This window comes from Amborella trichopoda, chromosome 2 (genome assembly GCF_054954075.1).
Source record: "Amborella trichopoda isolate Santa Cruz 75 chromosome 2, AtrichopodaSantaCruz75HAP2 v2.0, whole genome shotgun sequence".
Lineage (NCBI taxonomy): Eukaryota > Viridiplantae > Streptophyta > Magnoliopsida > Amborellales > Amborellaceae > Amborella > Amborella trichopoda.
In genome coordinates this window covers 63,177,376-63,193,219 of record NC_142337.1, presented here as the reverse complement: position 1 = coordinate 63,193,219, position 15,844 = coordinate 63,177,376, and the positions used below count along the sequence as shown (strand labels likewise).

At 33.7% G+C, this 15,844-nt stretch overlaps 1 protein-coding gene across 24 annotated transcripts; it reads left to right on the top strand.

Moving 5' to 3' along the window:
- The first annotated feature begins 1,858 nt into the window (after positions 1 to 1,858).
- On the top strand, positions 1,859 to 13,726 carry LOC18445309 (Cation efflux family protein). Of its 24 annotated transcripts, none has more exons than XR_016050083.1 (13): positions 1,859 to 2,252; positions 3,338 to 3,407; positions 5,453 to 5,550; positions 5,809 to 5,969; positions 6,851 to 6,966; positions 8,815 to 8,869; positions 9,192 to 9,281; positions 9,596 to 9,658; positions 10,971 to 11,076; positions 11,960 to 12,105; positions 13,200 to 13,291; positions 13,383 to 13,449; positions 13,644 to 13,726. XR_016050083.1 is itself a non-coding variant. In XM_088859383.1 (13 exons), the coding sequence occupies exons 1-13, from the start codon at positions 1,899 to 1,901 to the stop codon at positions 13,656 to 13,658; spliced, it is 1,467 nt and encodes a 488-aa protein (XP_088715509.1). In that variant the 5' UTR covers positions 1,859 to 1,898; the 3' UTR covers positions 13,659 to 13,726. The 24 variants fall into 24 exon arrangements, 12 of the variants coding, with proteins under 12 accessions (XP_088715509.1, XP_020529805.2, XP_088715515.1 ...); XR_016050082.1 differs by having other exon boundaries at positions 8,773 to 8,869; XR_016050084.1 differs by having other exon boundaries at positions 8,773 to 8,883.
- Positions 13,727 to 15,844: the final 2,118 nt, after the last annotated feature.

Below are 15,844 nucleotides of genomic sequence, written 5' to 3'. Positions count from 1 at the left end.
TTGTGATAAAGTTTAGAGATGCACCTTGATTAGATTGTTTAAAGTTGCAACCTTATAGAAACCACACCCTGACGAGTCAACCATTTGAGATTGTATTGAGGGAAAATGTTGAGATTCGTCCACTAGTTCATATAAACATACGAGCCCAGCGGCCCAGATTGAATCTGGGCCAATCTGACGGTCACAACTTCATTTCGTATTTTAATTTTAATTTTTTCTATAAATCTAAATAACTTGAAATTTAGTTGTGTATTATTCTCATCAATTCGCACTTAATAAAAATTATTTTAAAAATACTTCGAACAAATAAATTAATCAAAATACCCTTGAAACGTTTCAAAGGTATTATGGTCAATTTATTTTTTATAAATTATTTTTTGATATTTTTATTATATTTTCCTATGTTTTAAGAATACACACCTAAAAATTCAACTTATTTGGATTCGTAGAAAAAAAAAAAAATACGAAATGAGGTCGTGACCGTCAGATCAACCTAGATTCAATCTGGACTGTTGGGCTCATATGAACACATATGTTCATATTAGCTGGTGGACTAATCTCAACATTTTTCTTGTTTGAGTTCTCAAAAGACCTATCAAATACATGTAATACTTCAAACTAATGACACTGTTAAATTGTTGCAAAATTAGATATATTTAATAAAATTTCCTTTTTAATTTAAAATTAGTTTTAATTTTTTTTAAAAAAATTCCTTCTTAATTTAAAAATAGCCTTAAATAGTTTACACTAAGCTACAATCCAAACTCTATGGATGCATATATCTAAGTGTGTATAAATTAAGAAAATATATATGATGAGACCATTTACTTTTGATACAAAGAGATCGTAATTATAGTTAAGTGTGAATTTAAGATTGGGTGGTTGAGGGTGTGCAATTGTTTTAGCCCAAAGTCAAAAACTATTTATTGAATGTTGTGATATAATTTAATCTATTGGATTTCATATACAATGATCAATTATAAAAAAAAATCTCATAATAAATAATTCCATAGATAAAATAAATAAACTACTTTAGTGCTTCAATTACTAATATATTTAGAGAAATTAATATACAATGAAGTTTATATGAAGACCTAGTCTTCATGAAAAGGCTTTAGCATTTACCCATTTTCCCATCTGAATCGACGATTCCCCAAAAAAAAATCACCTTAAACATTTACCCATTTTCTACTATTGAAGATGTCAAATATAATTAATACTTTTAAGTGCATTATTTTAAATTTGTGTGTCCCCAAAATTTTATAATAACATGTAATTTTGGTGCAAAAAATTATTAAAATTATATCAAAATTAATTTTCATATCCAATAATAAAATATTGAACTCTAAAATTAAATAAAATCAAGTAGATCTATAAACATATGAAAATCTTGAGAATGAACGGTCGATATAATGGGTTACAAGATATACACATTATAAAAAATTTTAAATCAGAGAGTTTTTTAACATTAAAACAATGATGAATTTTTGAGTATATAATTTTATATTTTTTTAAAAAAGATCGTGATAATAGCATCCCAAACCCAATTACCGTACTGTGGTATCTATTCTTACGGCTTACCACCCCAATTAACACCTTTAAAATGTGCTTCCTTGATCTATTGAAAAATTACACAAAAAAGAAAAAATCCTTATATAAACTTTTTCGTTTAAATTTTCCTAAAATCTTTTGAAAAGGAAAGGAGTGCACCATTGGATCGAGTATCGACACGATCTCTCTCTTTCTCTCTCTCTACTTCTGTAGCCTCTAGTCAACAGTGCTTACACCCAACGCATGCAGATCAAAACCTGGTCACCCAAGTTCTTCAATTTATCAGTTTACAAAACCCATTAAGACCAGACAAACTCATTTAAGAACTGAAATCCAATCCCAATTTCATGGGTTTTAGACCTCAAAATCTGTTCCATTTACTCAGGCAACACCATGCCTTGTTCTCTATTTCTCACAAGATTCCCCCATCAAATTCGTTTATGGCTAGTTTCTCTCTGTACAATTCCAGCAATAACTATAATCTTTTCGTCACATTTGAAGATAATCACTATTCAAAAACCAGTAAGAGGTGGCATATGGGACATGCCCACCATCACCACCCTGATGGAAAAGAGGCTGATTATGTTTTCAGGTTGGGTTTAGGTGCTGATATTGCATTAGCAATAGGGAAATCTTTGACAGGTTATTTATCAGGGAGCACTGCAATCATTGCTGATGCTGCTCATTCAATTTCTGATATTGTAAGTGGAACCCATCAATGCCATTTCTCTTGGGTCTTGTTTTCTTTCTCTTTGATTATGGGTTTTAGTATTTTAGAGCGAGAGAAGCCTCTTAAGTATTCATTGTTGGGCTGTTCTGAATTTTTGGGTTGTTCTGATTTTTTTTGTGGGTTTTATTCATTTGGATGTAAATCTGATGGTCTTGAACGGAGATCATTGGAATCATTTTGTTTTTTCGCATCCATGATTAAATTAATGATAGTTGCATAGTTGGGTTGTTTTGATTTTGTATGAATTTGGTCAATTAATGGTTAATTTATGAAATCTCGCAAAAAATCTTCATAATTGATATTCAGCATCATGTTGATTAACTAGAATCACCGTTATTTTCCAATATTTTTTGCTAACAAAGCCTATTAGCTTAAATGGCGTCCCAACTTGATAGGTGTATTTCTAGAATGATTCAATGGCCATTGTCTCTCTTTCTCACTCACATTTACGGGGTAACTATTTTTTGTATAATCATGGAAAACGTAGTGGTTGCATGTTTTGTTTGGTAAATATGACATACTCCCGTATTTCATACTTCATCTTTGCAGTCTGGATTTCCTAAAGGCTAAACCTATCAATGGGTATTCTTCTCTAAGTATCATTATATATTTTCATTATGAAATTGTGAGCTCCTGTAATATTTGGTTAATAGAACGGGCTCAATGCATAGGTGGTCAGAGTGTCAGGTGTTGTCATGAGTTCCACTTCTACCAGTTCCCAAGTTAACAATTTAAAAAAGGGGCCTTTCTCATTTAACTGGATTATATGGCTAGTAAGGCATGTTAAGTGCTTTATAGTCTATTATATGAAAATTTAAATATTTTGCTTCTTATGGTCTTTCACTGTAGATTGTTAATATCTAGAAATCGATCCATGTGGATAGTACTCTCTTTGATTCTTTATCATTAGATTATACAATCATTTTATTTTGGGAGCTCATTTGATTAGACAATCAGTATTATCTTTATTTTTGTAATGCATTTGCATTGTTCATTATGTGCTGATTTTAGAAATATTTTCCACTTATGTATTTTAGTTGCATTGTTACTGTGCAGATCCTTAGTGGTGTTGCTTGGTGGTCATTTAGGGCGGCAAGGGTTCCAAAGGACAAGGAACATCCATATGGTGAAACTCCATTGACTTTAAACACATGATTCTCAAGTAGCTTTTTTTTCCCAACAGCAGTGTTAGTGTTGTAAACAATAATTAATAAACTGACACAATGCATGTAATTTTGACAACTATAAAAAAATACATACAATTTTGGCAGCAAGAAGACATGTAATTTTCACAGATTACGATAAAATTGTTATTAGTTAAAAAAAAGAAAAGATAAGAAGGCTAGAGCAGATAATGTTACTCACTTCCTCAAAAAATGTAACTGTTAAGAGGTAAAACAAAGTGTAACTAAGTATGCTAGTGCTTCATTTCATGATAAAGAAGAAGGATCGTGCTATTGTTGATGGATATTAATGCTTCATCAAGATTGAGTGCAGAGCAATATTCAGATTGCTTTTTGGTTATCTGTTGGTCACTTGGTATGTATTGAAGTTAAGGCATAACTTCACGGTGTTACATGTGAGCTTCTGAAACCTTTTAGCTGGCTACAAACTGAACAGCCATTCTCCATTTCCTTGGCAGTTTCATATTGTAACCGGTGAATTGGGGGACTTTGTGGGTCCTCTATGTCTGACCAAGATGTTCTTCCTCTTAGAGGGACTCATGGCATTACCTATTTCTCTCTTACTTTTCGGATTTCTATGCTCAATTGAATTTAGGGAAAATTACAAAGACCCCCCAAAAGAAGACTTCTAGACAACCTCCCCCCCCCAACCAAGTTCTTTTTAGTATCTTTTACCCCAAATTTAACTTTTCTATCAAATACCCCCCCGAGTCAAAAAGTCATATTTTTTTTGACGAAAATGTCCATACCCGTACAGCCAGACATTGATGTGGAAAGCATGCGGTCTGGCACAAAATAAGGGCTGTCCGGCACTTTGGGCTGTTGGAAAGTGTGGGTCCGGCACAAAATAGGGGCGGTACGATACTTTGGGCTTCTGGAAAGCATGCGGTCTAGCACTTTAGGCTTCTGAAAAGCATGTGGTCCGGCACAAAATAGTGGCGGTCTGGCACTTTGGGCTTCTGAAAAGCACTCGGTCCGACACAAGATAGGGCAGTCTGGCCTTTGGCTCTGGACTGTTAGGGGGTCCGGCAGTTGTTGCACAGGGTATGGGCATTTTCGTTAAAAAAATGTGACTTTTTTACTTGAGGGTATTTGCTAGGAAAGTTAAATTTGGGGTAAAAGTTGCTAAAAAAACTTGGTTGGGGGGAAGTTGTCCAGAAAGTCTGATTTTGAGGGGTTTTTGCAAATTTCCCTTGAATTTATTTGAGAGATGTGACCAGTGGGGGATGGTTTTAAGATTGTCTTCATGCATTCTCCGTGAAATTATTTAGCATCAAATGAATATGAAGCTACTTCTTTGGGAAATTCAAATAGAGATGACATGTCTAATGCTATCTGTAATTTTAAAAATGGTATATTTATTTCTAAAAATTCAATTGAACAAATAAACTGCAATTAGGGATTCACTATTGGACGTCGGCTTGGTTTGAAGAGGAAAAAATGTTTGAAATTTGGTGATTTAGCATGATTTGAGGAGATTTCCTATTCTTGGTTTAATCCTGGTGTTCAATTCTATTATGTACTTCTTAAAGGAAACATCCCTGCTAAGTTGTCTACTCGACAAAACTGGTCCAATCTGACAACTTGGTGGATGCTTATGCTTGGTTAATACAGTGGGACAGAGTACTATGATCCAGCGTTATATTGGAAAAGTTGTCACCATCTAATGAAAATATGGTCAGTGATGGAGAGGGAGTCATTGCGGTCATGTACCTGTTCTTATGGGTATCACTCTCTCTATCTTCATCATGGTCCATCATTTCATTTGATGGTGATGATCCCAACCTAATGTGGTTTATCATAGTCCCTTAGGTTGCAGTATACACTCCCAATATGACTATGTTGATTGTGCAGCAAGCAAATTAATGGGGCATTTGGAAAAGCAAATATTGTATCTCAACTTGTTCATTCATATTATCCTTTGATATCTTCTAATTCTTTAAATATGAAGGGTTTTTATTGCTCTCTTAGTCTATTCTTGTTTCAGGACATGGTAAGTTTGAGACACTAGGTGCGCTAGGAATTTCTGGTATGCTTTTGGCGACTGCGGGTGGAATAGCTTGGCATGCTGTGGATGTCCTACAGGTACGCTATTCTCATTTCTTATTGTAGAGTTCATGTCTTTCAAATTGAACACCTTTATTGCAAATATAGGATTGTAGTTTAATGCTGCTTATGAAATCTATGGGTGAGAAATTAATGTTTTAGGTAAGTTTTATGGAAAATTAGTGTTCATATCATGGATTCATACAAATTTGCAAATTTATATCAACTCGAAGTCAGAAGCATAGCATGCTTTCTCTTACGGAACAAGTGCCAAAAATATGAGTTCTTCATTTTCAGGGACTGCTGACCTCAAATCCTGATATAAGTATACATTCAATTGCACATGAACATGCAAGTAGCCATGGTCATGGAGGCCATCACCATCATCATGGAATTGATATGGATCACCCTATCCTGGCATTGAATATGACAATCATATCAATAGCTGTCAAAGAAGGGTATGCAAGCTATCTGTTCCAGTCATTTGATGAGAATATCTAATGTGTCCCCAGTTTATGGCTCAACTTCTGTGGCCGCTTCCCTTAGATCTTCTATGGCTTTTTTACCGTTAGGACAAGTCTCTTGCATCTGCCGAACAAGTGAAAAATCCTTATTTGCCTCCATAGTGGATTTACTTGCAACAGATTTAATTAGATTGGAACATTTGTGATTGCTGATATATTTGAATGCTTCCCTAGCATTGCAGATATTTGATTTGCATTTTTCAGTATGTCTCCCTGTATGCTAATTGCGAGAATATAGTTGCAGCCATATTTTGCTTAATTGCTTATATGAAGGTGAGTGGTGGCACTTGAAATGGATGCTTTATAATCATTCTCTCTAAGTTGTTCTTCCTGATTACTTGGTTTGAGGACTTTCATCTTCTGACTTTAGGCGTACTAGCTAACGATTCTGAGCAGGAGTTATTGAAACAATAAGGAAGCGTTGCTGTTATTTCTCTATTCTCAGTTACGGGTTTAAGAACTATAAAGTCGGTCTTGTTTGTGCATAAGTAATCCTTTTGCATTGTAGCATTCATCATGTCCTTCATTAGCATCATCTCCCAGGGTATTTCATTTTTTTATTACTTCTGATGCCCAGAATAGAATTGGGTCGAGCACTGATTGTGTTGGCAAAATAGTTATTTCCTCGTGGATGTACGTACTAAATTATTTATAAATACTGGAGATAATTTTGAAGGACATTTATCTATTAGAAAATAGCTCTTTTCATTTTTTTTGACACTTCAAATTATTATTGGTATTCACCATAAGCTATCACAAAGTAATATATTTAGATACTTTATTCATTATAGGTACTCGTTGTTCTTCCATGGCAGGCTATATTGGATTACAAAAAGAGCTGGGGAAAGGGAAGGGAGTGGACTGATGAAAGCAAATGCATGGCACCATCGTGCAGATGCCGTGTCCTCTGTAGTTACCCTCACTGGAGTTGGTAAGCTTGTCTCTGACTTCCATGGGTGATTCTTGTACTTGGTTTTTTTTTAATGTTCTGCGAGTGCTTTTATAATGTTCATATGATAATCTTGGGTGAGCTTCTTCTTTTTTCTACCTTTCTGTTGTGGCTGTTGCACAAGAACTTGTATGCCTCAATACTTGCACGATTCTTCTGTTTAATGGGATTAGTTTGTGAAGAAAACTCCAATCCCTAAAAATATTGGCTTTACTTTCTACAGTTAATTCCAACATGCAATGCAAGATGACTTGTTTAAAGCAAGCGTGGTGCCAGAACCAGCTAACCAGTGCATGTAGTCCTAGACTTTTTATTCTCTGGAGTAGGCACCCATCTTTTTGAATTTTAAATCCAAAGATCAAGTTTGTGTGAAATTCAGCCATGCTGTCCTAATATCAGTTTTTTAAAAAGTTATGATAGTGATGATCTCTCTCTCTTGAGACTCATCATTTATATGGTCCTCTTCTATGATAAATTCTAATTTCATTCAAATGTGAGGAATATCGAGATTACATGGTGTTTCTCATGGTGTTATAGAATCCTAGATGCCCATACACTCCTTATAATCCTTAAATAGCAAAAATAGAATATGCCTTGGATCTAGCCTCTTTTGGAACTTACGGAATTAACCCTACTCTAAGGTCAGCTGAGTTTATATTTTATTTTGTTTTATGATTATGATTATCATTTTATTTGGTTTTTGATTTAGAGCAAAACTCCAATTTTCATCATTAATTGCATAGTTCAAAAGCTTGAGGCTGGCCCATGACCTGTTCCTCAGAAAATGAGTCTACTTGTACTTTAAGAATATATATTAAAAAAAAGGGGAAAATTTGAGAGTATTCTTGAGGGTATGAATGGGTTGGATGAATTTAGAAACAAGATTTTGCTTGAAGAGCAATATGAGAAAAAGGAAATAAACAGCCAAGAAAATCAATTTTTTATCTTCTTGGAGAACTTGACTAACTTGGTGGAATAACTATTCAAGTTTTCCACCAAAAAAAGAAATGGTTGAGCTTTTTACAGATGTGGGAAAATTGTTGGGCTTTATTCTCTGTACCGATATGAACAAGCCTGTTGTTCAGTTTGACTGGCGAGTTGTTGCAGCTTGGACTAGTTTGCAATCAATGAGTTAACCACCTTAAATGTAATTATACAGCATATTTGCTTATTCTATTATCAGTGGGAGCACTTCCATTAGTTTTTAGATACTTAGGGCTGACCATGTCCTACCTTCTTTGGCCGCAACAATTACTTTGTCGGCTAGATTTTTGTCTTCTGATTCATTTATCAGTGGCTCTAGTACCTTTCAGTTTGATATTAAATCACGTACTGTATCTGGTGTTCTTGTGAAAAGTTGCTGATTATTGCTTCTCTAAAAATTGCACCATGCTTTCTTTCTAGTTCTGGGTATCATTGAGAAAAGAATTCGGTATGGTCAATCTGCACAAAGCATGTTTTGAAACAAGTTAGACTGTGCAGTTGAACTGGAAATCAGGCTTAAAGCAGTCTGGTTTTATTAAGAATTCATGTTTCTTAAAAAATTGGATTGAACCAATTGAACTGGGTTGAACCAGCATGGCTAAAACGGTAAACTGACTGATTCAACTGAATAACTTGCCAAATAACCACCATTCAAAAGTTTTAAAGTTTATTTTATTTAACAGGTCTATTCAGTGATACTGGCGATTAAACTGGATTGATCCAGGCAATCCATCTTTCCAGTTTAATCTCCAGTCCAATTTTCAAGCATTACCTTTAACTTCATACAATTAATATTAAATGTAGGAGGTGCTATTCTTGGAGTACCATTTCTGGATCCTCTTGCAGGTCTAATCGTCTCAGGAATGATACTGAAAGCTGGAATTGAATCTGGATACAATAGGTAATCATATATAGGTAATCATATATCATATTTAACTTGAATTGATTTCAATAGCATAAGTATATATATCATGTCTACTACCAGGGTCCATATCTCATGTTGGCCTAATTTTCATATCATCAGCATATATATTATGCTTAAATTCTTTAGAAATTAATTTGAAGTTTATAATAGATATACTCTTGTTTGCATAAAAGTAAACAAATTGATTTTTTTTAATAAACGTTATTGAGCTTTGTTTTCCTAGTGTAACATAAACTGGAACTACAATATTTTAATGTACATAAGCACTTCTCTGAATCTTTGTGTGGTGTTATCCTAGTGTGATGGAACTTGTTGATGCTGCTGTTCCGCAAGATCTTTTGGTTCCAATACGGCATACAATACTCAAAGTTGAAGGAGTCAAGGTGAGGTATTGATTCTTTTTACTTGATGCAATGAGAAGGCGAAACAAAAACCTCTTGTTATTTGCAACATATGAAGGAGTTTATAAAGTTTCAAGGTTCATGTTTGGGTAGTGCTCTTTGTAGAGTGTGCTTCTTCTTTCAGCTTCAGTTTGTGATTAAGGTTAGAACATTGATTTCTGTGTATCTTAAAACCTGTCAAGGATATTCTTAGTTCTCATGTTTGATGTCGCCAAACTATGGCGTCCCATGTTTTTGGTTGTGTTGATGTTTTAAATCAATGGCATGTGAAAGACTGCTTTTATTGTTTTATCTTATTCAGGGATGCCATCACTTGCGGGGGAGGAAGGCTGGCTCTGCTTTATATCTTGATGTTCATATAGAGGTATGTTCTTTTTCAGTTATTTCTTTATAAAATATCAGTAACACCTACTAAGTTGGTTTGGCAATGGTTAACTCTTTGCATTTCAATAGAAATTAATTTTCCTCAGAAAAGTTTTACTATTTTTTTTAGGAAATGGAGAATATTCAGTCACTCACTTTCTTAGTTGGTGGTCAAATTAATCCTCTTGGTCAGCATTACCACCCATGCTCTAGATAGCAGAATCAAAGGCAGCGGATGGATATAAGAAACATATTAAAATTGTTAAGCATGGTATTTATGTTTGTTACTTATGAGATTGGATCTCGATTTGAATTTTCTATGCTATGATCCTTTTTATATACTTGTTTGTAACTTAAATGTTATATCTCTTATCCTTTATTTACGAATAATAAAATTTCACATAAAAAAAGATCGCTATATATTTGTAACGTATTGCATAAATTTTTATAATTATAATATATCAGTTTTGATGATTAGAACTCCACCATGGCTGGTCCCAAGCCCCGAGAAAGGAGGAGGGTTGTGTTTGGTGGGCAGACTGTAAAGCTTTTGCCACATCTATTTCATTAATCCCGAACCAAGAGCGGCAGAATACGTTTCATGTAGCCGACCCCAATAGTTGGGATAAGGCTCATATGATGATGTTGATGTTGATGATGATCAATTTTGATGATGATCAATTTTGATGATTAGAAAGGAGACCCACTGGAAAGACTTAGGGTGTCCCATCTAATGGTGAAGCAGATTGGAAGTTGAGGGAAATTGTTTTTTCTTTATTTTATGCCCTATTTATTTAATATTAGCTTGATTCAACATTTTTCGCAGTTTAGGAACAAATGGTTTGGGGCTGGAGGTGTATAAGAATGCTTAAGGGATACTTGGAATAAATGCAACTTATATGTGGAATCTGGAGAGTATAATTATATTCATGATCTTTCTAATGTGGTTTTGCTCTTGCTTATTTCACTCTTCCTGTGAATTTAATGTCGGTTATAGAATGATCCTTAGGAGAGCAGGTGTGCCTTCCTGTGCATACCTAGAAATGAATCTCAGGCCATGTTATACCTAGAATATGGATCTCAGGCCACGTCTGTATAAGGGAGGGAGGGAGAGTATGTTTTGAAGATGGGCGTGTATGGTTACATCGTGCTAAGATGGGTTGTATGAGTTGAAAATGGGCATGTGTGGATACAATATGCTAAGATCCCCTGTGTGGATACAATGTGCTTGTGCTTGTCGATTCAGACCCCATTAAATAATTTCCTTTCAGTTACTTGTTATGTAGTTTCCTTCCATTTACTTGTACCTGCAGGTGGATCCATTTTTGAGTGTCAGTGCTGCCCATGATATTGGGGAAAGTGTTCGCCATCAGCTTCAAACTTCCCATTCTGAAGTTTCAGAAGTCTTTATACACATAGGTATGCTTATTGTGTTTCTCGTGGTAATAAGTGCCAAGCTTTGTTTTTGCAGTTATTATATTGTTCATTGAACATTTTGGTTATAACCGCATGAGCGCTTTCCTTCGTGTTCTCTTTTGAAAGTTACCTCTTATGCAATTTATAAGATGTGTATATAGATTGTGTGTTTGTGAGATGCCATCCTTCTATGTGATTTAGATTCTAATGTATTTGAGGTGAAAATGACTATAATCATAGTTTGCGTCAAGCGTATGCATAAAACCTTAAGCCTTAACATTTGTGTGAGATAGCTTATGCACCAGTACCCTGAATTTCATTTTAAGCCATTCTGGAATTCTATAATTCTATGACAATGATTATCAGTTTGCATAACTTCCTGCTGTTCCATATGCCAGTGATTAAATTCTGAATCTGTTTGTTGTACCTGAGATATGAGTACCACATAATATACAAATTAGCACATTTGACAAACAATATTGGTGTATTGTGAATGGAACTTATGGAACGTAATGTTTCAAGTTTTTGAGCTCTTGGATCTTATAATACTGATGTTCTGATTGAAGATTAGTATTCATTGCATATTTATACAGTTCGGGTTACATCAAATGAGTAAAATACCCCTAAAACAAATGACCCAAGAACCTCATGTAATTTATAGGAGATGACTCAATACACAATGTCCTCCTAGACAATGAACTGTAGTGTAGTTGTCTTGATGAATTGTAAAAAGTAGATCACTTACTATGACATTGTGCGGATAATTACTATGACATTGTGCGGATAATGTTTTTGTTCTTGTTGCATTTTGAACTTTCTGTTCTCTTTTTGTTTTTGGTAATATAACTAAATTGGTTTATTTTGTAATATATTTGGGTATCTTCAGATCCTGCAATTTCACCAAGCACCGCTGTATGTAGTCCTCAAAAGAGTTGCAAGAGCAAGAAAGACAAAGCTGTGAATCCTCCCACGTTAATGCAACATGACGCTGAAGAAATTGTGCGTCATGTTCTTTCGTCAAAATTTTCTGAGGTATTATTTGTAAATTATCAATCAATATCAACAAGTGTATTTCGCATCCATGTCTTCATTAACTGAGTAGAGGAAAACACACATACTGTACTCTTTTATTTTTTTTTGGCAAAATAATAAGAGTTTAAGGGCTTCACTGAAGTGAGTTTATGTTCTTGTATTCAGTTATCTCTATTTCCCAAAGCAGAAATCTTTTACTATGCAGCAATATTCTTTGCAAAAAGTATTGGCATTTAATCTTTCATTGTTTTTTTTCTGTCGTTGATGATACATATTTATGCTATTTTAGAAGGACGTTTTCCGGACTCATATTGGCATTTGGAAACATGCAATAATGGGTTGGTTTATGCAAGGTTCATGTTTCACATGGTTAAAGATGATTGCTCTATTCCTCCTTTTTCTCTCTTGAAAATAAGATTTGCATGCTCTGTACAGGATTTCCTTTTAAGATTTCACTACTGTTCACTCTTAATACTTTTCTTAGAAATAACTGAAATGGCCATAACTGTGTTCAAAAGGTTGTATTTGTTCCTCCCTTTAGATGATGAACAAGCTATCTTTTTCTTTCTAGAAATGGTCTGAAGTTATAATTATTCTTCTTACAGATTAGATTTATTTGGAGCTAAGCGTAATTAACCATAAATGGAAGTTGGAAGATGTGGATTGACTGAATTGTAAAAGTTGCACGAGGAAAGAAGTACTCCCCGAAGCAATTAAACAAATGACCGATACCTTCTGATCCAGTACTATTGTCTTTTTCTAATATCCCTTTATTTGCCTAGTTTTACCAAAGTAATTGTTCTCTTCCAGCTCATTTATTTAAACTGGGTGATTAGCAAACAACCAGGCTTCTTTGAAAAATGTCTGGTTTTCAAAATCTGTTGGTCTTTAACTATACCCAAGATTAGAATTTACTGCATATCCTTTTTGGTTTCCTGTTATATTCTTTCAAATTGAATCTTGTAAGCGATTACCTCCCTTTGTATCTTACTCATGTACCACTTGTAGCATGTTCTGAACTAAATTGTGTATGGGATCCTTTTTTTTTTTAAAAAAAAAATTTATGTAGAATCATGGATTTGGTTGAGTTTCAGAAGATGAAAGTCGAGCATGTTACATATCACTCATTACAAGGGAGTATCCTCGTCCAAGTCCTGGTCTCCATGCCCCCAGAACTATTAATTCGGTATGCGATTTTCCGCATTCGTTTGTGTTACATTTGCCAACTCTCATTTCGATGACCTAATATTTGCATACATTTTTTATGTAACAAACAGGGAAGCTATGGAGATTGCCTGTGAAGCTGAGAAGGAAATATTGAAGGCAGATTCTAAGTTATCACAGGTCAGTATTCAGTTGAGGTTGGGCAATCCAATTGCACTACTATACCATGGAACAACAGTATGGCATAAAATTTAGTCTCTTTTAGTTTTTGCCTTTCATGGATCAAATAATTTACATTGTAACAATTTGTATTAGATGTAGGTTTGAGTTTGATTTAAAATTGTTTATTCATTGTATATTGGCCACTTATGCAGGCTGTTTGGATGTAAGCTAATTTAGAGGGTGGCTGACTACCCGAAAAAAAATAAAATAAAATGGAGGGCGGTCAAACTTAAAATAAGTTGTTTGAGCAAAAGGGAAATACGTAAAGGTCCAATTATCATGATATTTTTGTTTAGAGTAAACATTATAATAGCTGGACAGCTATAATGAATAGTAATATAGGTGGAATTTCAGCCGTCAGATCTTCATCATGTGGTTTAGAATGCATGTCACCATATGAATTTTAATTTTTTTTTTCCATAAATCTGATTAAGATGAAATTTTGGGTGTATATACCTAACACTATTGCGCGCCACACAAAACTATAAAAAAATTATTTTCAATAATTTAAAATGATCAAATTGCCCTCATCATTTTTCAGGGATATTTCAGTTATTTTATATTTTGGGAAATATTATATATATATTTTTTAATTGTGCGCCCTTTTGTTAGTGTACGTTTAAAATTTCGTTATGATCTGATTTCTAGATAAAAGTATTAAAATTCATATAGTGATATGCATTCTGAACCACAAGATGAAGATCTGATGGTTTCTATTCTACCTATATTACTATTCATTATAGCTGCCCAACTATTGTTAGCTTTTTCTTTTTGTTTAAAATATGTCGAATTTTTCATCTAGCAGTTAAGAGTGATTGTGATATTTTGTACTAAAGCTAAGTGATCTTATTGTATACTTTGGGAAATAAATCACAGATGAAATAATCATGACCAGAAAGAAAGGACATAAAAATTAAAAGATGTCAATAATAGGTCCAAAGCGCTATGTCATCATTATCATTATCTAAGTTTTACCCTCCATTATTTGGGATTGGTTATGCGAATCTTGTTTTGCCTTTTCGTTCTATTAAGAGTCACACTCTAAAGGGTGTGTGGTTTGTATTACGTGAGGCTCTAAACAATCACAATAAGGCACACCTTTAACTAGTGTCGAAGTAAACTGTTTTAGTATTATAAATTTTTGTGATGGCCTGAAATTTTTTTTTCATTTATAATTATAAAATTTAAATATTAAAAACTAGTGTAGATCTATCAGGTTTCTGAACACTTGAAATTTTACGATCTAGATAATATTTTACAAGATGCATTATTTTTCAAGACTTGAAATCTCTTTTTCCTAACTCATAAATCTTGAGGTTGAGATGGATCAAACTGAAGGTTTTTCAGTATCGAAACAACCTCTTCTTGAAAATTTTTTAGATGCGTCTTAATTTGACTGTTTGAGGGCTTGGCCCTTGTATAAACTTTTTTTTCATCTTAAATCATATCATAAGTTTCCATATCTTTTGTCTCTACTTTTATCCATGTCTTAAGAGCTTCATATTTACTTTTTCGGAGCCCTCAATTTGAAACGCAACACCCCTCCAGATTGGTGCTATTCTAGGTCAACAATCCACATGAGCAGACCTTCTAAGTCTATTTTCCTTCATTTTATTGTCTATTGTCCATATCCCAAATTTTTGAGACAAAGAGAGATGATCCATATGCCTAATTTGTTTTTGATTTATAGAGAGAACTAACAAAATAGTTGATGAGAGTACTTGAGAAGAACGAATTTTTAAAAGAACAATTGTTTCCTGCGGGTGCATTTCTAGAATATGCGGTCTAGAGTTATAAAACATCCATGCAAATAGGTGGTCCATCTAAAAACCATAGTAACTAGTAGTTTAAATGTTAATTATTATTTTTAGTTTTTAAAATTTATTTATTTATCTATTTGTGATCTCCATTATATATACTTTAAAAATTACGATCAAGTTATATTTAAAAATATATATTTATTGCCAAGCACGTATTTTTATAATATGCAGGCCGGCCGCATGATCTCCATTATATATACTCTAAAAATTACGATCAAGTTATATTTAAAAATATATATTTATTATCAAGCACGTATTTTTATAATATGCAGGCTGGCCCTCTTTAAAATAAGTTCATTAGACAACTTCAGTGAGGTAGTTTGATCAATTTATTGACATTTTATCCAAAGCAGTATACAATTCAATGGGACATCTCTAAAAATGAGTAGATCCACATTATTGGTTGCTATAAGAAGTTATCATACTGCTAATTCCAATCTATCATAAATCTTACCCCTTGGGGAATGATTACATTGAACGGAATATTTTTTCGATCTATATCTAAACCTGAGAAAAAGCTTGGATTGTGATGA

Bases quoted from the DNA above. Each gene is read 5' to 3' on its own strand.
- LOC18445309 (XM_006855448.4), top strand. From the start codon at position 1,899: ATGGGTTTTAGACCTCAAAATCTGTTCCATTTACTCAGGCAACACCAT. The intron at 6,967-8,772 runs GTAAGCTTGTCT...TATTAAATGTAG, and splicing joins AGTTACCCTCACTGGAGTTG to GAGGTGCTATTCTTGGAGTA. The intron at 9,277-9,595 runs GTGAGGTATTGA...TATCTTATTCAG, and splicing joins TCAAAGTTGAAGGAGTCAAG to GGATGCCATCACTTGCGGGG.